The sequence below is a fragment of the Cicer arietinum genome, chromosome 5 (assembly GCF_000331145.2).
Source record: "Cicer arietinum cultivar CDC Frontier isolate Library 1 chromosome 5, Cicar.CDCFrontier_v2.0, whole genome shotgun sequence".
In the NCBI taxonomy this organism is placed as follows: domain Eukaryota; kingdom Viridiplantae; phylum Streptophyta; class Magnoliopsida; order Fabales; family Fabaceae; genus Cicer; species Cicer arietinum.
The window spans coordinates 33614362-33641426 of NC_021164.2; the positions used below are offsets into that span (position 1 = coordinate 33614362).

The 27065-nt window shown below is 36.4% G+C and overlaps 1 protein-coding gene across 3 annotated transcripts in view; it reads right to left on the minus strand.

The window, feature by feature from the left end:
• Positions 1–265: 265 nt before the first annotated feature.
• Positions 266–27065, minus strand: part of LOC101514229 (DExH-box ATP-dependent RNA helicase DExH14) — a 58268-nt gene continuing 31468 nt past the window's right edge. For 2 of the 3 annotated variants that reach the window (XM_073368963.1, XM_073368962.1), the window contains 19 exons: positions 27014–27063; positions 26809–26934; positions 26632–26694; positions 24825–24913; positions 24536–24626; positions 23912–24061; positions 23640–23831; positions 23459–23524; positions 16189–16344; positions 15964–16107; positions 8304–8371; positions 8068–8233; positions 7902–7964; positions 7299–7394; positions 6985–7152; positions 6467–6637; positions 1717–1866; positions 995–1126; positions 266–729 (listed from right to left, as the gene is read on the minus strand). In XM_073368963.1, coding sequence (XP_073225064.1) covers positions 664–729; positions 995–1126; positions 1717–1866; positions 6467–6637; positions 6985–7152; positions 7299–7394; positions 7902–7964; positions 8068–8233; positions 8304–8371; positions 15964–16107; positions 16189–16344; positions 23459–23524; positions 23640–23831; positions 23912–24061; positions 24536–24626; positions 24825–24913; positions 26632–26694; positions 26809–26934; positions 27014–27063 — 2207 coding nt within the window. In that variant the 3' untranslated portion in view covers positions 266–663. Of the gene's footprint in view, positions 730–994; positions 1127–1716; positions 1867–6466; positions 6638–6984; positions 7153–7298; positions 7395–7901; positions 7978–8067; positions 8234–8303; positions 8372–15963; positions 16108–16188; positions 16345–23458; positions 23525–23639; positions 23832–23911; positions 24062–24535; positions 24627–24824; positions 24914–26631; positions 26695–26808; positions 26935–27013; positions 27064–27065 lie in introns of those variants that run through there. The other variant, XR_012163234.1, reaches the window with a different exon arrangement.

The following is a 27065-nucleotide window of genomic DNA, read 5'->3' on the forward strand; positions in this document are numbered from 1 at the left end:
TAAAAAACATAAAAATTTCAAAGATAACGTAGATATACATTAATGTTTTTACTTTATTTTTTAATCTTCCTATAGTTTGGATGTAAAGGGTGGTGACTATTCACCTACTGCGAGTGGACATAAGAAATTAAGAAATTAAGAGGAATCATTTTTTTAAACTGCTGAAGAAATTTCATTATTTTTTAAGGGGAAGAGGAGGCACTCAGTCAGTCTCCAGTGAGGAATGAACTGTCTCTTGAAGTTAGAAAGAGAGACCAACGGGATATGAGAAATCAAATTTAAATTAACTTCATTTAATCAAATTATATGCCTTACACAGCAAGAATGAAAAACAACATTTGATCACAGTGAAGTAGAGCTGAAGCAGTTTTCCAATGGCAACTCTATTTACAACCAGTCGTACCAATATATAAAGAGGACATAACCAAATTTAGGACAAAAGTGAAAATAGAAAATTTCAGCAGACATATTTCTCTGGCTGCAAATGTCCTGGCATATTTAGATATGTGGACTGGGTAAATATTTAGATTCTGATTGTGTAGCTGGGTAGAGCAAAGTGATTGAAGAAATCATTGATTTAAAGGTATCCCAGGTCTTATCAACCAGTGTAGTTAGTACAAAGCCGCTGACCAAAGATGGCTCTATTGCCAAACACCCAACAAATTATTTAATGGAATGCTCTTGTTCAAATCCAATGTAACAGTCGGAGACTAAAATTAATTTTACATCCTGCAAGACATAACATTAATTAAAGCAAAATGTACAAGTGAAAGTATATTGATTGACAACCAACGTAAAATTAACAACCTAGCAGCCAGAGTAAATCTATTTTTTTGTCAAAACAAATATATTAAAATGAATATTTGCTTCCTACTAATGGAATGCTAATAGAAGACACTATTTTCATAATGAAATACACTGTGTAGGAGCTATTGTGCTTGTGGTACAAGAGCAGAAGGGGAACCAAGTTTGGATGGAGGCAAGTTATTTTTACCTGAGGATTAGCTGGAGTAAGAGGCAACTTCATCGAGGTAACCAAGTGATCCGAAAAAGAAACTCTTTTCAGAGCATATAGCTCAGAAGTAGAGGTATTACCAAGAACCAACCACCATTGCTCCTCTTTTATCTGTATTAAAAAAAATTGTGGACTTTTATGTTAAAATGACACAGACTTCAAATATGAATGTGTGAAAGGAATGTATCTATGGAAAGTGTTATAGTTAAGCTAGTATATGAACTAAATCTAAGCCTCTTTGTAAAAATTTAATGGTCTCCTCATAAAAATAGTCATCTAACTTGATACATTCACAAAAATATATGCACGCACGCATGGTTATAGTATCTTATGACACATGCAAGATGTGCCTAGATTCAAAACAAGACTGAACCCAAACGATACGGATCGCTTTGGATATTCATTTTGAACATGATTCATTCATATGAATGCAATTTGGCCCATAACTTTATGTAGCCAGCCAATTTTGTCAACTTTGTTACCCAGCCACGTTTCTTTTGACATTTCAATAATCTTGTATTAATATTAAGAGGCTCCTATAGAATATATTATCAGCTTAGGTTTTTGTGCATGTCACTTGCTTTTCATTAAAAATGACAAATTTTATTGAAGATGTATTGGAGTATTCATAAAAAGATTTGATTCACTATCTGTAACACACACACAAACACACTCAAGCAAGTATGTATCTAAAAAGAGACCTTTGGAAATCGAGGAACAAATGCTTTCGATGAGTGTCGCCTAGAATTGAGCTTTTCTAATCTGATGTGTAATATGTTGCACCTCTCACCATCATTTTCCCTCTCCTGAAGCTTTAATTTCATTTTAACATGAGGGAAGTGCTGTAGATCCTGGTTAAAGAAAGAAAAACAAAAATGTATAAACTGAAAGTGGTGATATACTTGCTACATAAACAAAGTATTAATATATTAAAAAAATATGAAACAATCATATATAACTTATTTAATATCAATTATGCTGTTGCATAATCAACTCATCCAGTGTTTTGAAAACCGACTTGGTCATCGACTTGGTAAACCAGATGGGTCGGTGGTATAACCCGATCTTTATAAATATTGCCTTTGTTTTGAACTGGATGACTTAATTTCTAAAAATAATTATTATACCAACTACTTTGTAATGTTATGTTCCAATAGAAGTAATAAAAGTAGACTTTTACAACAAACCAGCAAATAACACTACAGATGTTAAGACTTTTTTGCCTATGTCTAAATTCCCTAAACTAACCACCAATAAGATACACACAACATTTATTTATTAAAAAAATAACAACGCCGTTTCCCCTCTGTTGCACGTCGTTTTATGCCTGCATTCATTAAAAAAATAACAACCACCAACGCCGCTGCCCAAAGTGAAAACCATTTCCCAATGTATCCAGCACTCACTATTCTAACTTCCAAGTATGCATCTTTCTCACTACAAATTTTAGTTTTCTCTACACCGTTTTGTTTCCAATAGAGACCTCTTCAGTAGTGTTCTTTTCTCCTATTTTCTATTTAACTAACCAACTTCTACCTCCAGAAGCTGAAAGTTGCAGCAAGCAACCTCCTTGGGCACAACTAAATGTGGTGGTGATCGACTGATCCAGACCTAGATGCTATATTTCCAACTCTATAAAGTGACCTGGCCAGTCAATGAAAACCACAAGGTCACCTGTTTCTTTGAAAAACCAGCAGAGTTCCATGAGCTGCTCCTGATGGTTTGCTTGTTTGATCCAACTAGTTGCTCAGACAGGCTAGATGCCTGGTTCCCAAGTTCAATCGGTCTGATGAGCTGAGTTTTAAAAAATTGCTGATGACTACCAAGTTGTTAATTTCATAGGACTTTTAGGTAAGGATGTACGAGACTTCTAATTAAAAAAGGAACAAATTACATGAAAGATACCATAAAATTCCTAAAATGAGGTTCTAACAAAATAAGGTTAACACAATATCCCAAAAATAACAGATTCAAGCTACAAATTTCGTAGACATTGTAAGACATCTTTGAGGATATCTATGAGGATATAGTATGGACATGCCCTGAAGACAGCAAACAGTACAAAAAACTGGTGGAGAAAGACCGAATATACCAGTTCCTCCTTGGTCTAACCAAGCATCTAGATGATGTAAGAGGAAGAATCCTTGGAACCAAACCTCATGGAGGTTACTAGGTCCCTTATGTTATCAACTAATGTACCAAATTATTTTTGGGGTAAAGCTGTCCTTTCAGCATCATATTCAAATAACAGAGTGCCTTTTCTAAAGCCCTCAAGTTCAAAACCCATTGCCAAACCCTTCTATCCATTTACCCACACATTAAAATCCTTTCATCCATTCCTCCCAAAGTCTTTGGCTGCACTGCATTTGTTCACGACAACCAGCCTAACAAAGGAAAATTAGAGCCCAAATCCCTTAAATGCATATTCTTAGGATACCCACCAAATAAGAAGGGATACAGGTGCTACTGCCCCATAAGCAAAAAATTCTACCATTCCATGGATGTAACCTTCTTTGAAAATCAACCTTACTACCCCAAAGTTGGCCTTCAGGGGAGAGAGAACAAAACTTAGCACAATTCCAACCTTGGGAAATGGAACAACATTTGCAACATGAAATGGAACAAAATTTGCAGCAGCAGCAGAATTTGCAGCATCGTTTAGAAACATAACAGACCTTCATTCAGCAGCAAGTTGTAGAACCAGAAATTGACCTTGTGACTAGAGAAACAGTAAAATCTGCAACAAGATCTGAGACAGAACCGGAAAAAGAATTACTGGTGTACACAAGGAAGAAGAAAACTCAAAGGGAGGAAGAAATCTACACATCTCACGGGCCAATCCAAAATTCTGAACCTAATACAGATTTAGAATTTCTACCAGGTAATATAATTTTTTAGCCTAATGATATTTGCAGTCCAAATGAGAATGATCTTAACTTACCAATTGCTGTGAGGAAAGCAGTGAGGTCAAGCACTCAACATCCAATTGGCAATTATGTATCTCATAGAAATCTGTCACAAGAATACAGGGCCTTCATCACCATATTGGATAACATAAAACTTCCAAAAAATGTTCAAGAAGCTGTCCAACATGTTGAATGGAAGATTGCAGTGGAAGATGAAATTAAAGCACTGGACAAGAATGGAACATGGAAATTTGTGGAGCTGCCAGAAGGAAAAAAAATCAGTTGGGTGTAAATGGATCTTCTCTATAAAGCACAATGCTGATGGGAGTGTGAATAATACAAAGCCCGCTTGGTGGCAAAGGGGTTCACCCAATCATATGGGGTAGACTATGAAGAAACATTTGCTCCAGTGGCAAAACTAAATTATGTTCGTGTCATTATCTCCTCAGCTGTAAATCTAGATTGTCCCTTACACCAACTAGACGTCAAGAATGCTTTTCTAAATGGTGAACTCGAAGAAGAGGTATACATGAAAATACCACCTGGCCTAGAAACTCCACAAAGAAAATATGTGCTAGATCTGTTGGAAGAAACAGGAATGTTAGGGTGCAAGCCAGCAGATACACCGATGGAACCTAACCTTAAATTGGCAGAACAAGAAGGCAGCCTCCAAGTTGATAAGGAGAGATACCAAAGATTGGTAGGAAAGCTAATTTACCTAACTCACACAAGACTGGATATTGGTTACTCAGTGAGTATGGTATGTCGTTTTTCCCAACTGAAGATCACATGAAAGTTGTGACTCGAATTTTGCAGTACCTCAAAAAGACACCTGGGAGAGGTCTTCAATTCAAAAAGGACCCAATTAGGAGTGTTAAAGTGTTCACACATGCAGATTGGACTGGTTTGTTGACTGATCGCAAGTCAACAAGTGGGTATTGCACATATGTGTGGAGAAACTTGACTACATGGAGAAGTAAAAAACAGTCGGTGGTGGCAAGAAGTAGTGCAGAGGCTGAATTCAAAGCAATGGTTCATGGCGTTTGTGAGGGAATTTGGTTGCAGATAATGCTTAAGGAATTAGGAGTACTAACAGATTCCACCATGAGCCTCTGGTGCGACAACAAGGCAACCATCAATATTGCAAAAAATCCAGTCCACCATGATAGAACGAAACATGTGGAGATAGATAGACATGTCATAAAAGAAAAGATAGATGGTGGAATTATCAAGTTGGAATACATCCCTTCCAAGAACCAAATTGCAGACATACTGACCAAGGCCCTTCACAAATCTAATTTTGAGAACTTAAGGTCCAAGCTAGGCATGATTGACATCTACTGCCAACTTGAGGGGAAGTGTTGAATTCCAAACTGTGGCTAAGGATAAGTCATTTATTACTGATTATTCTGTAATTAATTTATTATATTATATAGGACAGCTGTAATGAATATCAAGGGACCTTGTACAGGACAGCTGTAGTGAATAGGACAGCTGTAGTGAATATCAAAGGACCTTGTACAGTTAATCCCTTCTATTTAATTTTGATCTATTTATTAGACTAGGTAATGTTGTATTTAAATCAGAATTTGTAACCATTTTGATTGAAGAAATGAAAAGATCATTTCCTCAATAATTCACATATATTTATGATTTATTATATATCACATCATATCATGTAAATAGAGATAGTATCTCCTATATTTATATTTGTATTTATTGCCTTGAGCCTATATAAAACCGACTCCATTGTGTAGTTCAAACACACGGTTTAACAACATGAATCTCATTTTTTCTCATTCAACATGGTATCTATAACCTATTAAAAGACAATCCTATACCGTAATTACCCGGGGACCCACTGTCCTTCGGTGAGATTTTTTTCGATAAACCGTGTCCCAATTCCGGTTTACCCCCTTCTTCCCCACTATAGTTTATTTTTCAACAAACCATAAGTTATTTCTTTTCATTGCGCCGACCCTGTTAATCACAAAAAAATAATAATAATTTGCCTCCGACTGTTTCGGCCACACAAAGTGGTAATTCATTTGATTGCATCTCACTTTTTCTTAACCCATGGATTCTCGATTCTAGTGCATTGACCACAATACTGATAATAAGGCTCTTTTCTCCTTCTCACAACTTCTGATTATTTACCTAGAATAGTCTCTGCATGTGGTTCCCAAACATAGTCTCAAGGGATTGGCACCGTCCAAATCCTCCCTTCTATGTTTATTACATTTGTCCTCTATGTGTTGGATGCCCATTTAATTTAATTTTTATCAGTCGATTGACTCGCTCTCATGATTGTGTTGTCACATTTACCAATTGCAATACTACTTTGCAAGATCAAATATCAGTATCTCCCATATTTATTTGTGTATTTATTGCCTTGAGCCTATATAAAACCGACTCCGTTATGTAGTTCAAACACATGGTTTCACCATATGTCTCTCATTTTCTTTCCTTCAATAATCTTAATTCCAGTTAGCATATTAAAGAATATAGACAAGCATTAAAACAAGAAGTTATGAGGAATCTTTACCTGTTGCAATCTTGAAGCCGGGAAATTTCCAGTAACAGTCTGCAATGCTGCCCTGGGAATATCTAGCAATTGTTGTACACTATAAATTCCTCTTTTGCTTAATGAAGTTATAATATCGGTATTCATGCATGGTAGCATCCACAACGAAGAGTCCTTGTCAAACCACAAACCCTAAAACCAAGAGACAAGATTTTAGGGTGAAACACTCTCAACTTTCCATGTAATGTAACTAATTTTAATTAGCTTGCTGTGTTTTGAAACCAGCTTTTTCTTTTCTTATATAAGAGATCCTTCCTTCCCTTTATTGTAACAGAAAATCATTCAATACAATTCAGTTAGAACTCGGAGTTCATATTATCCAAACGGACATATAATAAAATTGTTCAGGACAGACTTTTCCCTGAACAGATTTTTTTCTTATGTAAGACTATCAGAACTAACTTAAACTTAGGTAGTTACTTTCAAATTATCCAACAGTTCAGAAAGAAGAAAGGTCAAGTGCAGAACAAAATAATTACCTGCATTACCATTTGCAGAAGATGCATGCAAGTTATAGAGCTTGAGAGCCAACCACTATTTGCACATATATCAATCATGGCCTGGATTATGCGTATACTCTGATCTAATACTGATTTCAAGTCTGTGATATAGTCACTAATTGGCAACTCCAATTGGGCAAAATGGGACTGCACTCAGAATACGTTTATGATCACAAACAAACAAATGAAAAAATGAAGATTTGAAAGGGGCAACCTGGAGCTATAAAAATAAGTAAAGAAAATTAAAACAGAAATTTAACTATGCTAAAACTAAAGTTAAATACATAGCTGACCTGAAATAGAAGATTTGCTTTGATATGAGGGTCGTCCAAATGATTTTTATCCACAGGATATCTAACTTTCTCAGACAGTGCTTCGTTGTATTTTTCCTATGAAAAAATGACAATATTGTCAATTACTTCAGGGAAGAAATTTGATTTCTGAGCAAGTAAAGTCCAATTTGGACATATCAAATTAATTAGATGACGAGCAATAGTTGGTGTTTATAAAACTAGGACTGAACTTCATAGCACCAGAAAATATTAACTGATAGCAGTAGTTCCGTGTAGATAAAATTGGATGCAATGATTTATAACTTCGAATACATAATGTGCCCATATCGAAAATAATTTTTCACATGGTATCATGAACTCCCATTTTTTTATTCTTTTAATTTTAACGGAAGAAAAGAATAGACAAAATACTTTTATATTTTATTACTACAGCCTTAGACTGTTTATATAGGAGAATAAATTTGAACGGTAATAATGAGTAATAATGACAAAATTATAAAATAAAAATAAATAGAATAATATAAAATAAAAGAGAATCAAATCTGATATTTCTTGATTCTTCAAGAATAACTGACTTTTATTAATAAAAAGTAAAACAATTACCTCATTGTGACGCACAGGAAGTTCATCAAATTCAGCAGCAGCAGATAAGACATGCAAAAAGACCTACACAAAAACACTAAGCATAGTTATTTTGAATAATTAAAAGATACAATCTTCTAAACGAGGAAGATGTCTAAATATATGAGAAATGGAATACAAGTCTTACTTCAAGTGATGTATCTGGACCGATGTTTGAACCAAACATTGATACAGTCATGTAGCTGAGGTAATATTGAGATGCTACTGACCCCAACATCACAGACTCAACCACATCTTCATTCATCTTTATGCATCCACTGTCTTCTAAATCCTCAAATGTGCTGTGTACTAGGCTGCCGAAAGAGAAGTGTCAGTCAGAATATCATTGCTATAAACATTGGGTTTTGGTATTTCATGACATACCTAGACAAAAACGAACTTATAAATTCAGGTTCTACATTCTCCAGTCCATAGTAAGCAGGATTGACCATCTGTCAAAAAATAGTCATTAGGAATAACTGAATATGAATCTTTAAGGGTTGAGCCAATATTTATATACATGTGAGATGTAAACTAAATAGGATTGATATCCTATCATAATCCTAAAAGATACTAAATCTTAGGGATGTACAAAGGACGGGTTAGGTCGGATTTGGTATGTCCCTTACCCAATCCATATATTTGATCGGACCAATTTTTAGACCCTACCCCGTCCCTTAACCCGATTAATTGTGGGTTCAATAAAGAAGGAACGAAATAAGACGAGACCGGGTTGGTCCCAAGATAAGTCACAAACTAGTAATTCTTAAACTTTTGTTAGAAAAAAAAAAAAACAACAACAACAAAAAGATGCAGTAGGTTATAGAGTATGGTAATAGAGATATGATTAGACGTGGTTGAATATACAAACATTGAGATCTTTATTATTGTTAGTTTATAATAACAAACGCCAGTTATACGCAAAGGACACAAAAATCAAGTTGATGATATAGTAGTATCTCTATATAACTTCATAGAAAGATTATGGTAGTATGATTAGAAAAGACAATGAAATTCGACACACAGAAAACAAGAGGAACACAAGGAGAACCGTCTATTAGAAAAAAAGTGAATAAGGGAGGAGAAAAAAATTTCAAACCCTAAATTAAGTTAATGTAGTAGAATAAGATAAAATAACAATAAATAAAAAAGATAAACTTTTGTCCTTAATGTATTTTGGGATGGGACAGGTGACCCAGAGGGTGGCCCGAACATTAGTGGCGATTTTTCCTTTCTGCACCCAATGTTGTGGGGTGCCAGCACATGTGAATTCATGTATAATCCCTTGCTTACTATTAAAACTTAAAAGGCTATGATTAACATATTCCTTGCCTTGTCATAATGTAATCATTTAATGCCTTTTAAAATTGAATGAAAAATTGAGGTACTTCTGATTTATCCTTCATCAAATAAATCCATGTTACTTGAGTACAATCATCAATAATCGAAACAAACCATCTCACACAAGAAATATTAGTAGGGGCAGGTCCCTAAACATCATAAATGAATAAAATCAAATGGTTCAACACTATTAGTAGGACTAGAAGGAAAATTAGAATGATGCTTAAAATACTGACAAATATCAAACTTTATTGTTTTATAAACAAAGGAAACAAAGACCACATTAAGGAAAAAGGAACAAGACGCTTGTGCTGAAACCATATTTGCGGAAGTCTGAGTGAGACTAGAGTGCCGAAGACAACACCTTTTGACCAGATCTATAATTGTCTTCCTTGTTGCAAGATCTTGTAAAGTACAATGAGAATCAAAAGAGATAATTGCACATGTAACACATTTTGCAATTTAAAACACGGTTGGAGTTCAATTTTCCTAGAGCCAACAACATGAGCACGAGAACCATCAAGAAGAGTTATATAATCAAATACTAGACAGAGAAATATACGAAGTAAACATTTATGAATGAGATGTCGTGTGATCAGTGGCTCTAGAATCCTTAGGCATAATACTCATTCTAGATTACTAACACTAATAAATGTCACAAACTTCTGCCATAAAAAAATAGTGGCAAAACGGTACGACTATCTGGCAAAAAACTAATCCCGAACTTCCAAAAATTAGGATAACTATAACAATGTCTTTTTTGATAGAACCAAAAATGAACTAATGTACAACACCAAAGAGGCCACTGCAATTCATTAACAGCCCAAAAACAGTCCACAAACAAAACTATTCTGATGAAGAACGATGCTCGTCAAGAATACCACGTTCAAAAGTATCTCAAATGATTATTTAGACCACAAAAATAGAACCAGGGAAGGCCGACAAGCAACCCGTGAGAAAACGACAGCAAATAGCAACCTGGAAGGCAGCGTGTGGCGTTAACGCTGCAATTAGTGGTGGTGCATCAGAACAAGGGAGGCGCGAGGCAAGTCAGACAGCAGTGATACTTTGGGGTCGGGCTAATCTTGAGATGGGTATCTGGTGATATGGTCATCGGCGCAATAAACGATTTAAACACCGGTCAAACATGCTTGAACAATAACGGGGGTTAATGGATTGGTAACAATGGTATTAGTAGTGACGATCCAAACACAAGCAAACTAAGAGGCTGCAAAGTCCTGCAGTAAACGACCAAGAATCTGCAATGATGGCAGAAAAAGAAACCGTAACTGTGACAGAGGCTAGGGTTTAAGCAGAAGTAAGGCCCCTAAAACCAGAAGTTTGTGATACCATGCAGAATAGGAGAATGATTTTCTGAAAATTATTTCGAAAGTCACTTGAATACAGTCATTAAGCTGTTTAAATAGACTACTCTAAACCTAATGGACCTGAGTAATAGGACGATACACTTATTATAAATAAAACACAAATTTACATATTTACAACAAGAGGATGTATCAACTGAGAAAGGGGGTTTCTCTTATGAGAGTGAGAGGGACACTTGTGAGCCCTTAGATCAAAATGAATGACCAAGATTAAAAGATGAGTTTAATTATTCACGTGCCATCACATTCCTTATCACATTCCATGAACGCCATTTTCAAAACTCAACATGTTTTGGATCTGAGGCATTGACAACCCAAACCTTGGCAACAGTGGTAGAGTTGGAGACAGAAAATGTGGTGTTGATGCATCAGTTTAGCAATTCAACTCAAAACCCATCATCTTCCACACTCTGTCTTCATCTCCCTTTCTTCCTCTCTTCTCCATGGGTGTGGGTAATTGACAAAAAACTAAAGAAAATTTAAAATGCTACTAGAGCTTTGCAATTGAAATTGGGGATTTGGAGAAATGGTACATGAATTCATTTAGGAGATGGATTTTTAGATAATGAAGAATCAATATCAAGTTTAAATTTTAACGGGTTAATTGGAGACGACAAAGATATTAGAATTACAAATTTTGGTTGATTTATTGGTTAGTTTTTTTATTTGTTTGTAAAACTAGTTTTGTATCATCGCATTAGATCAATTGGAAATCAGTTATCATAGTGTCTTGTAATTATTTTGGCTTTGGTTTTGGTTTTGTAATTGTTTTGGCAATTGTTGTAGTATGTTCTTCAATTTCAATTATTAATAATAATGGCTACCGTTGGAATATTTTGTTATTCTTCTTTTCATATATGACTTTTTATTCTTATATCCTTCTAGATGAAGATGAGTGGCTGAATGGTGAATCTAGTGAGTTGATCCACCAAAGTGGAGTTGCACGTTGAGATAAAGTTCTCGACTAACATATGAGTTTCATCATTCTTTTAATTGCAACACAGCTCACTAATATCCAATCTAATGCCAAAACCAAAAAAAAATATAGTAAAAAATGTAAAGATTGTCTATGAGCAAAAACTTGTGGTCGAAGTTATAAAATGCTCCTTCAAGCAGTTTGACGAAATGTGCCAAAGTTATTGATGATAACAATTTTTGTTGGAACGTTTGTATATTTTTCTTTTTGCATACTTTCAAGGAAGTGAATATGAGGAATCTAAATTTGAAGCTTGTGTAGAGCTATCACGATCATTTGGAATTTATTCCTTAAGGCCATTGTTGGAGTTTGACAACAGATCAATGCTCTAAAAATAGATGCACGGGTTTGCATGCTGTGAACATATATTATTGATTGAGAAAGGATGTATTATTTTACTTTGCTGTTTCTTCTGCATCTCTGCCCCCTGCCATTTCCAGTCCTCATTTTAGCCCGGATGTATTTAACGAGTCAAGTGATCACTCTTCTGACAGTATGCCCCTCACTGCTTACCCTTCTCATTTCTCTACTTATTCACCTTGCCCTAGCAACAAGAAAATATCAATAGCAGATGGTACCCTTATAACTGCAGCAGGTCAAGGAGATGTCCAAATAAATCCATCCATAACTCTACGAAATGTCCTCCATATCCCTAAATTGTCCACCAGCCTTATTTCCATTCAAAAACTCACAAAAGACCTATCATGTAATGTTATCTTCTATAACAACTTTTGTGTTTTTCAAGACAAGCATTCGGGGAGGACGATTGGACGTGCTAGAGAATGGAATGGCCTTTATTGTTTGGATAACCAAGATTCCGCTTCGAAGTTATTCAACAACAATAACTCCTTTTTTTCAAAATCAATAAAAACCATTAGGGATAAGATTCTTTTGTACCACTGCCGCCTTGGTCACCCTTCATTTCGAGTCATTAAGCAAATATTTCCTTCTTTTTTTAAGAAATTAGATGTAGAGAGTCTTCACTGTGAGGTGTGTGAGCTTGCTAAACACAAGCGTGTACCTTTTCCAATCAGTAATACAATAAGTACTTTTCCGTTTTATTTAATTCATACAGATGTGTGGGGTCCTTCAAATGTTCCAAATATATCAGGTGCACGTTGGTTTGTAACCTTTATTGATGATTGTACTCGGGTTACTTGGGTGTATTTATTAAAACAAAAATCTGAAGTCACGTCTATGTTTCTACAGTTCTTCTCCATGATAAAAAATCAGTTTGGAGTAAGTATTAAGAGGATTAGGTCTGATAATGCTAAAGATTACTTTAACCATGGTCTTAATTATTTCTGTCAAAAAGAGGGCATTATTCATGAGTCCTCATGTGTTAAAACACCCCAACAAAATGGAATTGCTGAAAGGAAAAATAGCCACTTGTTAGATCAAACCCGAGCTATGTTATTTCAAACTAAGGTTCCTAAATTTTTTTGGGAAGAAGCGGTATTAACTGCTTCGTACCTCATAAATTGTTTACCTTCTAGTGTCCTTGCCTTCAAAACTCCTATGGAGGCCCTGTCCTCATTCTACCCTAATGTGTCGACCTCCAGTAATCTTACTCCTAGAATATTTGGGTGTGCATCGTTTGTCCATATCCATGGTGATAATAGAGGGAAACTTGATCCTAGAGCCTTAAAATGTATCTTTATCGGGTACTCTTCCATCCAAAAGGGCTACAAATGCTATCATCCACCATCCCAAAAATTATTTGTCTCTCGTGATGTCACCTTCCATGAGCAAGAAAGTTACTTTGGTCAAACTCATCTTCAGGGGGAGAATACCAATAAGGAAGATGAGTCTCTTCTACTTCCTGAATTAACTCTTGAACCAGAAATTGAGATTGAAATTGATTCTGAGAAAGATGGTAATGATGGCGCTAATGTTAGATATGGGAAGAATCTAGTATATACAAGAAGAAAAAAGGTCATTCCTGAATCTACACGAGGTAACGTCTCTTGATGCTTCAAATTCTAGTGATCCAATTTATGAATCTTCCCATGCACTAGAATCAGAATCCGACACACCACCAACTTATGATGGCCTCCATATCCAACTAAGACATGTACCTTAGGAAGAATACTAGGACATGTACCAACAAGCCACTCTACCCTCTATCCAACTACTTATGCTTTGAACAATTCTCACCTACCCATAAAGCCTTCATCACAAGCTTGAACACTACCACTTTACCTACCTCTCTATCTGAAGCATTGTCTGACATGAAATGGAAACAAGCCATGAACTTGGAAATGGAAGCATTGGACAAGAAAGGAACTTGGGATTTTGTCCCTCTACCAAATGGAAAGAAACCTGTAGGATGCAAGTGGGTATACACTATAAAGTACAAGGCTGATGGGTCTATTGAGAGGTATAAGGCAAGGTTGGTAGCTAAAGGATTTACTCAAACATATGGAGTGGATTACTTGGACATATTTGCTCTGGTTGCAAAAATGAACACCGTCCGAGTAATATTATCTCTAGCAGCTAATTACAGTTGGAACTTGCACCAATTTGATGTAAAAAATGCATTCCTCCATGGAGATCTAGAAGAAGAGATTTATATGGACTTACCCCCTGGATATAGTGAGCATATTGCTGCCAACACCGTTTGTAAGCTAAAGAAGGCTCTATATGGGCTTAAACAATCACCACGAGCGTGGTTTGGGAGGTTTGCTAGAGTCACGGTGCGTCTAGGCTTCAAACAAAGCCAAGGAGATCATACCCTCTTTATCAAACACTCTGAGTCAGGGGGAGTAACAGTGTTATTGGTATATGTGGACGACATTATAGTGACCGGTGATGATAAAAAGGAGCAACAATTGTTAGGACAACACCTAGCCAAAGAATTTGAGATTAAAACCTTGGGAAAATTGAAGTATTTCTTGGGAATTGAAGTGGCTCACTCTATGAAAGGGATTTTTATATCCCAACAAAAATATATTACAGATCTTCTGCAGGAAACAGGCAAGACAGCATGCAAGCCAGCTAGTACACCAATCGATCAAAATTTACATTTGGGAAATGCAGAAGAAGACATTGCAGTTGACAAGGAAATGTACCAAAGATTAGTTGGAAGACTCATATATCTGTCACATACTAGACCTGATATTGCATTTGTTGTAAGCCTAGTTAGTCAATTCATGCATCAACCAAAGGAGGTACACTTGCAAGCTGCACTCAGAATCGTGCAATATTTGAAAGGGACCCCAGGAAGAGGAATTTTGTTCAAACGAAATGGAAATGTGAGTCTTGAAGCATATACTGATGTTGACTATGCAGGGTCAATTATAGATAGGAGATCAACCACAGGATATTGCACTTTTCCATGTGGGAATCTTGTGACTTGGAAGAGTAAGAAACAAAGTGTGGTATCCAGATCCTGTGCTGAAGCAGAATTTAGGGCAATGGCACAAGGAATATGTGAATTATTGTGGTTGAAGATCATTTTGGAGGACCTGAAGATAAAGTGGGATAAACCAATGAAACTCTATTGTGATAATAAATCTGCTATTAGCATAGCACATAATCCAGTGCAACATGATAGAACCAAGCATATTGAAGTCGATAGACATTTCATCAAAGAAAAACTCGACAGTGGCCTAATTTGCACTCCATATGTCTCATCCCAAGACAACCTTGCAGATCTTCAAACTAAAGGGCTAAACAGCAGCAACTTTGAAAAAATTGTATCCAAGCTGGGATTGGAGAACATTTATTCACCAGCTTGAGGGGGAGTGTCAAAATCTGTTTCTATTTAATATCCCTCAATATAGAGATTCGGTTGAATAGGAGTAATAATAGGCATTTAGTTATATATGAGTACTAATAGGGATTTAGTTATATATGAGTACTAATAAGATTTGATTGTTAAGTAATCTAGTATATATATATCTGATGTACTACCAATATAATTCATTCAAGAAATATTTTTACTCTAATTCTTGACATGACGAGAGGAGCAAATATTGAGATAGATTAGCATGAGAGTGTTAGAATACATAGAAAACATTTAATATTTGGATTGTATGTTAATGTTAATCATTATACTATGTCTTACGAGTTTGTTTCTATATAACTTTAAATTCATCAATTGTATATTTGTTTAATTAAGATAAGTAATCATCGTGATTAATTGATTAGTTTTTATAATAAATAAGTACTGGGAGCCCCGTATTTGTAAGTCTTTTACATAAAATCATAATCACAATTCGAAGTCTGTATTCTTTTTCTTCCCTTTCGTTATCTCTAAAAGTAAAATCCTATAACTTCAACCAACACTAACAGCTTTTTCCAGTTTTCTATTATGTTGTGAAGTATCAAACATACTTACCAGTCTACGGAATAAGTAAGTCCAAGTAAGGTAATGCACTGCATCTTGTTTATTGCAGATTGTTCCAGAAACAATTTCTGCATTTATGTGATCATGCAGCCGCTCCCTCAAACTACTCTCAACAGGAAAGGGTTCGTACAAGAACTGCAACACAAAAGAGCAAACAGTACAGTTCACAGCACGTAGGTGTCAAAGTTAAATATAATCCTCATTCCCAATTTTCACCTTTTTGTAGAAGCTCTTCTTGGGTTCATGAACAAGTATCACTGCCTTCCCATGTTGATCAAATTGAGGCCGTCCAGCACGACCCATCATTTGCAAGATATCAGTGATTGGAAAATCAACGTACCTCTTTGCTTTTCCATCATAATATTCGGTCCCCTGAAAAATAATCAAAATTATTTTAAAATAAAATTTTTGAATATCAAAATACCTGGTTAGAATCAAATACTTATGTCACATTTCATGTACCCTCAATTAAAAAAGTAGTTGAATAGTTTCGAATAATCAAATTGTATTTCACAATGAGGATGTGCAAATTTATATACAAGAGAGAATCTATCAAGAAATGAAAACTGGAAAAATAAGGAAACTATATCAATCAATAAAATAAATAGAGAATAATCAACACTCTCCCTCAAACTGGAGCATATATATTGTTAAATATTATAATGTAAATATTATATTATAGTAGATGGGCTGTCAGTATTCTGGCCCGTTAGTATTACTGTAAATTAGGGTTGTTTAATATCCTTTGTCTACATAAAGAAATTCAGTTGTGTAGTTGAAACACACGGGTTATTCACAATATGTCTCTCAATACTCTTTATATTCAACATGGTATCTAGAGCCAACTGAGAGACAACCCTAATCGTCAACTACCCGGTCGACCCACTGTCTCCAGTGAATATTTTTTTGGCAAACCGTGTTCTCAACTCCGATTTGCCCCCCCACTGCCGTTGAGACACTGATTCCTCAATTTTTGTTCAGCCGTTCACGCTCTACCGTCGCTGTCGTCACTGTTTCTAACGAGTTTTCTCGACGAACGACCACTTCATCACCGCCGTACACCCTAGATCGGACAAACCCTTCCGCTGCGCCTTCAGTAACCTCCTCACGCGCCGCCACTGCCCCCGAGCGTGACGGCGCGTCCGGCGGCCGTTCACGGTGCCGCTTCTTCCACCGCACTCGCCTCGGCCTCATTCTTCCATATCTTCCCTCAGTTTTCAGTTTCGAGTTACGGATATACGAGTTCCAGTTCAAACAGCCCCTGTTTTCCCGGTTCCGACGCGTTTTCTGACAATCTGTGCTGACCATGGCGTCCCAGTCTGAAAGAAAAAGCATCTTCACCAACTACATCACTTCTCCTCTCTCTGTTGAAAAATTGAATAGATCAAATTATGATAGTTGGGCTGCCGACATCAAACTATGGCTACGTGGTCAAGGTTACGAGGATCATCTCACCCAAAACCCTGAAAAGGTGAGTGTGACTGAAACATACAAATGGAGTCAGATCGATGCTCAGTTGTGTAGTGTCATTAAGTCTACACTTCATCCAGATGTTAAACTGATTTTATGTCCGCATCTCACGTGTGAATTGGTTTGGAGTCAAGCAAAGACACTTTATACTAACGACACAAAACGTCTCTATGGAGTTTGTCACCGCTTGTTGAATATCATTACTCTGAAGTCACTCGATGGCTCTATTTCTGCATATCTTGACACCGTCCATAGTGCACTTCATGACTTTAATGAGCTTCTCCCTCCTGCTGCAAGTAATCCAGTTGAACAGAAGAAGGAGTTGGATCAACGCAGCACCTTCTTCATGCTTCTTGCACTCTATGGCCTACCCTAGGAGTATTCTGCAACTCGTGATCAAATTTTGGAGTCTGTTACTGTTCCGGATATGTGTACTACTTCAGCGATCCTCGTTCGAGTACCAGCAAAACACCCAGTTGAGCAGTCTATTACTTCAATTCCGGGTGACACTGGTGCTCTTGCATCTCAGGGACATAATCAGCATCGTTCTCGTGGAGGACCATCTAACTCTACGCCTCGTCCCAAGTGTGAGCATTGTCATCGGGTTGGACACACTATTGATCACTGTTGGAAGTTGCATGGTAAGCTTTCGCCTTTGATAAATGCAACTAAGCTTGATCCTTCTGCAACTATTCAGACTACACCATCTCCACAAGGCTCCCCAGCAAACTATGAAGATTTTTTCCGATGGGTTCAGAGTCATTCGAACTCTAGTTCTCCTACTTCGATTGCACACACCGGTAACTCATTCGTTTACCTCTCTCACTCATCTTCTCTCGACCCTTGGGTTCTTGATTCTGGTGCGTCTGATCATGTTACTAGTAATAAAGGTCTCTTTTCTTCACTCTCTACATCTGATTTTTTTACCTACTATAACTTCTGCCAATGGTACTCAAACCCGGTCTCAAGGAGTGCTCTGCCACAGAGTCCCCTCATACTATTCATGCTCAGCTAGGACACCCAAGTCTTACCAAACTACAAAAACTGGTGCCTAGTTTGTCTAAGTTGTCTAATTTACATTGTGAGTCGTGTCAGTTAGGGAAACACACCCGTAGTAATTTTCCCGATCGAGTCAATAAAAGTATCTTCTCCCTTTGCTTTGGTTCACTCTGATGTTTGGGGTCCCTCTCGCACTGTGTCTACTTTAGAGTCTAAGTATTTTGTTACTTTTATTGATGATTATTCTCGTTGTACGTGGTTATTTTTAATGAAAAATAGAACTGAATTGTTTTCCATCTTTGAGCAATTTTATCAAGAAATAAAAACCCAATTTGGAATTTCCAAGAAGTGATAATGCTCGGGAATATTTGTCACATCAATTTCAAAATTTTATGGCTTCCAACGGTATTTTACACCAAACATCATGTCCTCATACACCTCAGCAAACGGGGTAGCCAAACGCAAAAATCGGCATCTCATTGAAACCACACGAACCTTACTTCTCCATGGCAATGTTTCATTCCGTTTTTGGGGGAATGCAGTCTTAACGGCATGCTACCTTATCAATCGTATGCCATCTTCTGTCCTTGATGGCAATATCCTCCATTCGGTCCTCTTTCCCCATACTCCTCTTCACCCACTACCACCTCGTGTCTTTGGGTCCACGTGTTTTGTCCATAATTTATCTCTTGGTTTGGATAAATTGTCAGCTCGGTCACTCAAGTGTGTCTTTCTCGGTTATCATCGGTCCCAAAAGGACTATCGTTGTTATTATCCCACACTACACCGCTATGTTACATCAGCCAATGTTACCTTTTTCGAGTCTGTACAATATTTTAAACCTACCCATATAGCTATTGAGCCCTATCAGGACATTACTCCCAAACCTCCTCAAGTAGTTATACCTCTCCCACCCACTCATATTCCTATCGAACCTGCCGATGCTGCCCCACAACCTCCTCGACCACTACAAACATATCAGCTTCGTCGCTTACCCTCTGTTGTGCCTGTTCCTATTCCCATTACAGACTCTCCTACAACGCCACCTCCGTATCCGGCCCTGCCACCTGAGTCTGACCTTCCCATTGCTCTTCGTAAGGATATTCGCACCACCCATAATCCATCTCCTCATTATATTGATTTGTGTTATCATCGTTATTCTCCTTTACATTACACTTGCTTGTCCACCCGTCTTCTGTTTTTATTCTTAAAACTACAGGTGAAGCATTATCCCACCCTGAATGGAGGCAAGCAATGCTTGATGAGATGTGTGCTCTACAAAGCAGTGGTACTTGGGAATTGGTTCCTTTACCTCGTGGGAAGTCGTTAGTCGGGTGCCGTTGGCTTTATACAGTGAAGGTTGGTCCTGATGGTAAGATTGATCGATTTAAGGCTCGTTTGGTAGCCAAGGGATATACTCAGATTTTTGGGTTGGATTACAGCGACACATTCTCACCTGTTGCCAAAATGGCATCTGTCAGACTGTTTTTCTCCATTGCAGCAATTCAACATTGGCCTCTCCATCAGCTTGACATTAAAAATGCTTTTTTGCACGGTGATCTTGCAAAGGAAGTTTATATGGAGCAACCACCAGGGTTTGTTGCTCAGGAGGAGTCTTCCAACATAGTTTGTCGGCTACACAGGTCTCTTAATGGTCTTAAACAGTCTCCTAGAGCTTGGTTTGGCAGATTCAGCACGGTAGTACAAGAGTTTGGTATGATCCGTAGTGAAGCCGATCACTCTGTATTTTATCACCACTCAGTCCAAGGGTGCATCTATCTTATTGTTTACGTGGATGACATTGTTATAACTGGAAGTGATCAGCAAGGAATACTCCAGTTAAAACATCTCTCAAATAAATTTCAGACTAAAGACCTTGGTAAACTCCATTATTTTTTGGGTATTGAAGTAGCCCAATCCAAAGATGGCCTTATAATTTCACAAAGAAAATATGCTATGGACATTCTTGAAGAAACAGGCCTATTAAATGCCAAGTCAGTTGATACTCCTATGGACCCAAATGTCAAACTCCTACCCAATCAGGGGGAGCCTCTATCAGATTCAGGAAGATATAGGAGATTAGTTGGAAAATTAAACTATCTCACAATCACTCGTCCTGACATTTCCTTTGTTGTCAGTGTGGTAAGTCAATTCTTAAATTCTATTTGCCAAGAACATATGGATGTTGTAATTCGAATTCTTAAATACATCAAAAGTGCACCTGGAAAAGGTCTCATTTTTGAAGATAGAGGACATACTCAGATAATTGGCTACTCAGATGCCGATTGGGCTCACCCATAGATAGACGATCAACTTTCGGGTATTGTGTACTTGTTGGAGGAAATTTAATATCTTGGAAGAGTAAGAAACAAAATGTTGTTGCAAGATCAAGCGCTGAGGCAGAATACAGGGCCATGGCACTAGTAACATGTAAACTGACCTGGTTGAAACAATTACTAAAAGAACTTCAATTTGAAGAGGCCAGCACAATGACACTAATATGTGATAATCAAGTTGCATTGCACATTGCCTCGAATCCTGTTTTTCATGAGAGGACCAAGCATATTGAGATTGACTGCCATTTTGTTAGAGAAAAGATCGAATCGGGTGACATCATCACTAGCTTTGTCAATTCCAATGATCAGTTAACAGATGTGTTTACTAAGGCATTGCGAGTTCCTAGATTAGTTATATATGTAACAAGCTAGGTGCATTTGATTTATATGCTCCAGCTTGAGGGGAGTGTTAAATATTATAATGTAAATATTATATTATAGTAGATGGGCTGTAAGTATTCTGGTCCGTTAGTATTACTGTAAATTAGGGTTGTTTAAAACCCTTTGTCTATATAAAGAAATTCCGCTGTGTAGTTGAAACACACGGATTATTCACAATATGTCTCTCAATACTCTTTATATTCAACATATATCTTATGCATCCAACTTGTTACATATATAATCAATCTGAGATACACGTATAGATTTCATGAAGATATCAACAAATTGATTATTTGAGCTCACTAAAGAGATTCTAATGATAATTAATTTCTATGTGTTTAGTCCTTTTATGAAAAACCAGAGTTGAAGAAAGATACAATGTCGATTGATTATCACATAAGTTCCATAGGACCTAGTTAACAAAATTTCAACTCTTGTAACAAGTGCTTCAACAATTAAAGTTCACAAATAGCATGGGCCATAGCACGACACTTTGCCTCTGTACTTGACCTTGCAACAACAATATTCTTTTTAGCTTTCCAAGAAATTAAGTTTCTTCCAATCAAAACACAATAACCTAAAGTAGACATTTGATCATTCACATCACTTGCTCAATCTACATCCGAATATCCAACAATATTGGTAAGGCCTCTATCTAAATAAACAAGTTCTTTTCCAGATGACCATGTAATATATCTCAAGGTGTGTTTAAAAATTGGCTATCACTACCGGCAAATGAAATAGTTTGTCTAGTCATAGTAAGGTAATTTAATTTTTGTGGAAGTTGTCGGATTTTAGAGAAAAGGAGGAGAGAAAATAATACGGGTTTGAATATTATTGATAATAGTTTTATGCTAACTTGATTACAGAAGACTAAAATACTAATCTCTCTTTATAGAGAAACATAGACTCAATCCTAAATCAGGAACAAATCATAATAATAATGAGAGATATTCTAAGATATCTCTATGATTATAAATTGATCATAGGAAATAACTCAAGATACTCTAATATAATATAAAAGATATTATAAGATATTTTCTAATATTCTAACACTCCCCCTCAAGCTAAAGCTTAGTAACTTGTAACAAGAAAATAATGTTTTGCTCTTCATAATAATAAAAAAGATGGAAAGGCAACTCAGGGATGCAGGTGAAGTCAGAGAGAATTGCTATAAATATAGCCTAGCTAAATAGCTGGATTGATCATCAGCATGAGAGAAGTTCATGGCAAACAATTGAATAAAGCAAGGTTTATTCTTCTAAAAAACTGCATTTGGAAGCTTCAAACTAATAATATGGAAGACTCAAAATATTTAAACAGGAATATGCTTCAAGGAGAGAGCGGCATGCTTTAGGGAGAGAAAGGCAAAGTCAGTACATCTAGGACAAAGATGGAGCCAATGCATCTGGGACAAATTAAAGTGAGTCATGAAAATAAAAAAAATCGTCAGAATAACCTCAACGAACAATAACAGCGATACCCTTTTAGAACTCTAGAGTACCCCAAAAACACACATTTAATAGCTCGTGCAAACAATTTATCACAACCAGGAGCGAGATCATGAACAAAACAAGTAGAGCAAAACAATCGATGAGGGGCAAAATATAAGGGGTCCTTAGGGAAACAAGAGAGAATGTGTGATCTCATTATCCAATACTAGGGTGGCAAGCGGTTGATCAAGGATCTTTAAAGGTGAGAGTTGATGAACCAACACCTTTAATTTATCCAAACCTGGATAACCTAAACAACTATGAATAATAACCAGAGATGCAGAATGTGTTTCCTCCAAAAGGTCTAGAATGTGAATGATATGACCTACCTTGCACGAGCTGATAACATATGTGAATGATGAACTGATTTGCTTATTTAATTACATTTAACAATTTGTCCCTGGAATAGGCTACACAAATCATAAATTGATTTGTTCTCATTAATTGTAACTATCTGTATAGGTTGTAATCTCTATTTATACGAGGAATAACAAAGAGAAAGACATCAAGCCATTTTACATGACATGGTATCGGTGTAGTACATCCCAAATTTACCTCTTTTAGTGTTCCCTTTTTTTCTAGGCTCATCGTGATAACATAACCTAGAGAAAGGCATCAAGCCATTTTACATGACAACATAACCTATAGGTTTCAAACTTACCCAATAAAATAGAAACCAAACAAGACAAATACCCAAACAAGTTCAACCTTACCCAAACAAGTTTTTTTCTATTCTCTTGGACCAGTGGAGGAGAAAACAGAAAACAGACAAATTGTATAAAGAACAAATTACTACAACTACATCACCTTGATAATCACTAGATGAGCTGGAAGATTCACACCCCAAGCCAATGTGCTGGTACAAACCAATATCTGCATTGATATTATATTGCTGATCAGTAAAGGGCATGCGGAAAAAAAAAATTCCATTTCCTTTTAAGACAAACAGGTGTGCCAAATCCAATTTTTATAGGTAATAAATGTATGCCTGAATCTTGTTGTTTGCAAAAAGCTCCTCAACAAGAGATCTGTCTTTGTCATTCAGGCCTGCATGATGTAAACCGATGCCAAATTGTAAAGTATGCCTCAAGTTTTGGTCAGAGACTTGAGATAGAACCATCTGCAGTGCTTCTTCAGGCATATTAATAAATTGCCTTGAATGTTCATCTGAAGCAGCAAACTACATTCACAGAGAAGAAAGATAAATAACAGTAAACTATAATGGATCAAATATTATTTAACAAAAGAGATTAGGTCTACCTGGATTAGGTCTAGTGCAGTAAGTCTTGTCTGGCGTCGTGATGAGACAAATATAAGAACTGGTTTCTCAGGTGAATGTGTGCATATTGCAGCATATGCTGGTTTATTCATACTGTTCATCCGTGGGCAGTAATACTTTCCTGGATAGCCCTACAAGAATAAAAGTGATTAATTTTCATATTGGGCCTGTTTGTTAAAATTAAAAATACAAGTGATTTTTATATATAATTTAGAGATTATTTTTAGAGATTTTTAAGAAAAGTAGAAGTTATTCTTCGTTTGTTTAAACTTATACAAAGACATTTTGTATTTCTCCCTCTTCTATTAAAAATGATTTTCTCCAAAGGGTAATCAAAATACCTTTTCGTTTTCAGCATAAAAACCATTTTATAATAACAAAACGATTTTCAAAAATAATCTTACATCAAAAGTGATTTTTTTGTTTAAACAATATTAATTTTCTCCTCAAATAATCTTAAACAAACGCATTCTTAATTTAAGTGTGTTGCTTGGTAGGAGTGAACAGGTAAAGATGGAGAATTAATATATGTAGAAATGTGCCACAATCTAAGAAAAAACGGATAAGTGCCGCCACAATCTATGTGAAACAACACATCCACTTGCCTGGATATGAACTTCCAAAGGTACAGGCCTCACACTTGGCTTGAAATTGAAGAGACCAATCTCCTCCACGCCTAACCAATCGGCTAGATCACTACATATAGATGGGCAAGAATCAGGAGTACATTGATTGAACAAACTCTTATCTTGTACTCTCTCCCGGAGGTGGGAGGGATTAGAAAGTGCAGACACAAAAAACATAGACAAATACAAGTGGAGTGGAGAAGAATAAGGTAAAAAAATTAAAATGAATTTATATTTACAGAAATATGGAGAAATAAAATAAACATACCCAGCATTCGCCAGAGCTGTGGAAAGGCCTATAAACCGTACTGCACGCTCTGTCTGTGATGATATATATCTCATCCTAGAAACGATAACCTAGAAACAGAAATTTCCTGACTTGAGCACTCAAACAGCATCTATGCAACACAAATAACATGTAATATAAATAGAAAGAAAGTTAATAGTAAAAAAGTGTAACCTCTTGCAGTATTATGAGAGAAGAAATGGGTAAAATACAAGAGATGTTAATTGAGAAAAACTGGGAAAAGGAGAGAAAAGTAAACTGAGATTTCATATATTCTTTTAATGAATTTTCTGTCAGAATCATGACACATAACAGAATTTCTAGTGTGCTGAACCAGCACATAACTGGGGATTAACCTTCAACCAGATCAAACTTACTTGTCTAACAAGATTAACAAAGCTCTTTGACAGTTGCAACTACCAGAGCTGACTGGCACCAACTAAATAACAATGGTGCATGCTAGGTTAATACAAGCTGCTACACAGAAAATCCCGAGAGAATAGCTAAAAAGCTATAATACATAAGTTCATAACTTCTAAAACAACTTAACAAATCATATCACAACCAAGTCCATAAAAGGAAATACTCAAATATTAAACATCACACAACCAAGTCCATAAAAGGAAATACTCAAAGCCTAGACATTAGAATCTAGATTAAGGTCCACAACAATCAGAGGCAAAAGTCAGCAACAAACCACTCCAAACAGTCCCAAAAAGGAGAATAAATCATATAGTGCCGAAAACCAGAGAGTTACGGGAAATAGAGAAAGTTGCGAGAGATACATGTCTGTTGTGTAAGAGAAAGAAAGAGCTGCAAGAGTTAGAGAGAGTCGTGAGGCAAGGATAGTCCGAGAGAATGAGAAGAATTTAGGTGCCTATATGGCTGGATTTTAGGGTTTTGAGGTGTTAAATCAAATGGATCGCACCAACACGACCCAGATCTGACATCAAAGAAAAACTGGTCAAGATTGCCCAAAAATTTAATTTAAACCGAATTCTGCAATTACATTGCAATCTCACCAAAGTGCAATTCTGATTAGTTCTTGGGGAGCAAGATTATAAAATCGTGTGATCTCACAATTTAAATCGCGATATTGTTAACATTGGTTGTGTTAAGTCTGTTATGTTACTGTTAGTTAAGAAGTTCAGTTAGTTAGTTAATTAGGTTGGGATTGTTAGAAAAAATAAATAGGGCATCTTTCCTATAAATAGAAGACAATTTGCCACTGCCACCCAAACCACCGGACTCAAGCTTGGTTGAGGGGAATGAGATGCTAGTGACGAGAATGTGTGGAATGTTAGAATATATGTAATAGTAACTTGGTGTATCTTCTATGATCAATTTCCAATATTAGAGTATCTTTGATTATCTCCTAGGAACAGTTTTCATATTACTTGTTATTATCGTGATTTGTTTACCGATTTCCTTATTTATTTAGGATATGAAGTCTAGTATAATCCTTATTCATAGGGATTAGGAGCCGAGTCATTATCAAGTTTATTATACCATATAGCACCATAATCATTATTTCTTCTTATTTTATCTAAAACTCATAACTTCCTAATTCTTTGTCTAGTCCCAAGAAAGCATCTTGTATACTCCTTGTTATAAAAAAATCAACAATCCCAAAGGTATAAATTCTTTAGATCACAAAGCTCATTAATAATCTTATCTCGAACAAGCCCAATTATGGGCTTAAAACGTGGAGTGCAAAAGTCCACTCTAACCAGAAATTAATAAGCATGAGGCTGAGTCAGTAGCATGTCACCAAAGCTCAATCATATACCTCAAGGATGGGCCCACGATCAGCTCCCAACAAGTGAATCTCATCCAATATGATAAGTCCAACCTATTGATCAGTGCCAACAAGATTTGCATTAGAAGTTCATAACTTCAATGTAAAAATTATTTCATCATATAATACCACACACCCCCACAAACACTCAAACAAGTATCAATTCACCTTTGTGACATAGCTACGACTATGCCAATTACGACTTATACCATCCCACTTTTCAGGAGTAGATATGATGATATTGGCTGACAAGAGAGCCATCAAATCAGGAGTATAGTCTCCAGTCATTTCAACCTAAATAAAAGCACAATATATTAGCACCAGTATCATACATAGTGCAAATATACTTTTTTCATAATGCAAAGGTTAGTACCATTTTTTTCCCTAGCTGAGACACAAGACGCTTTTTCCAGTCACTCATTCTT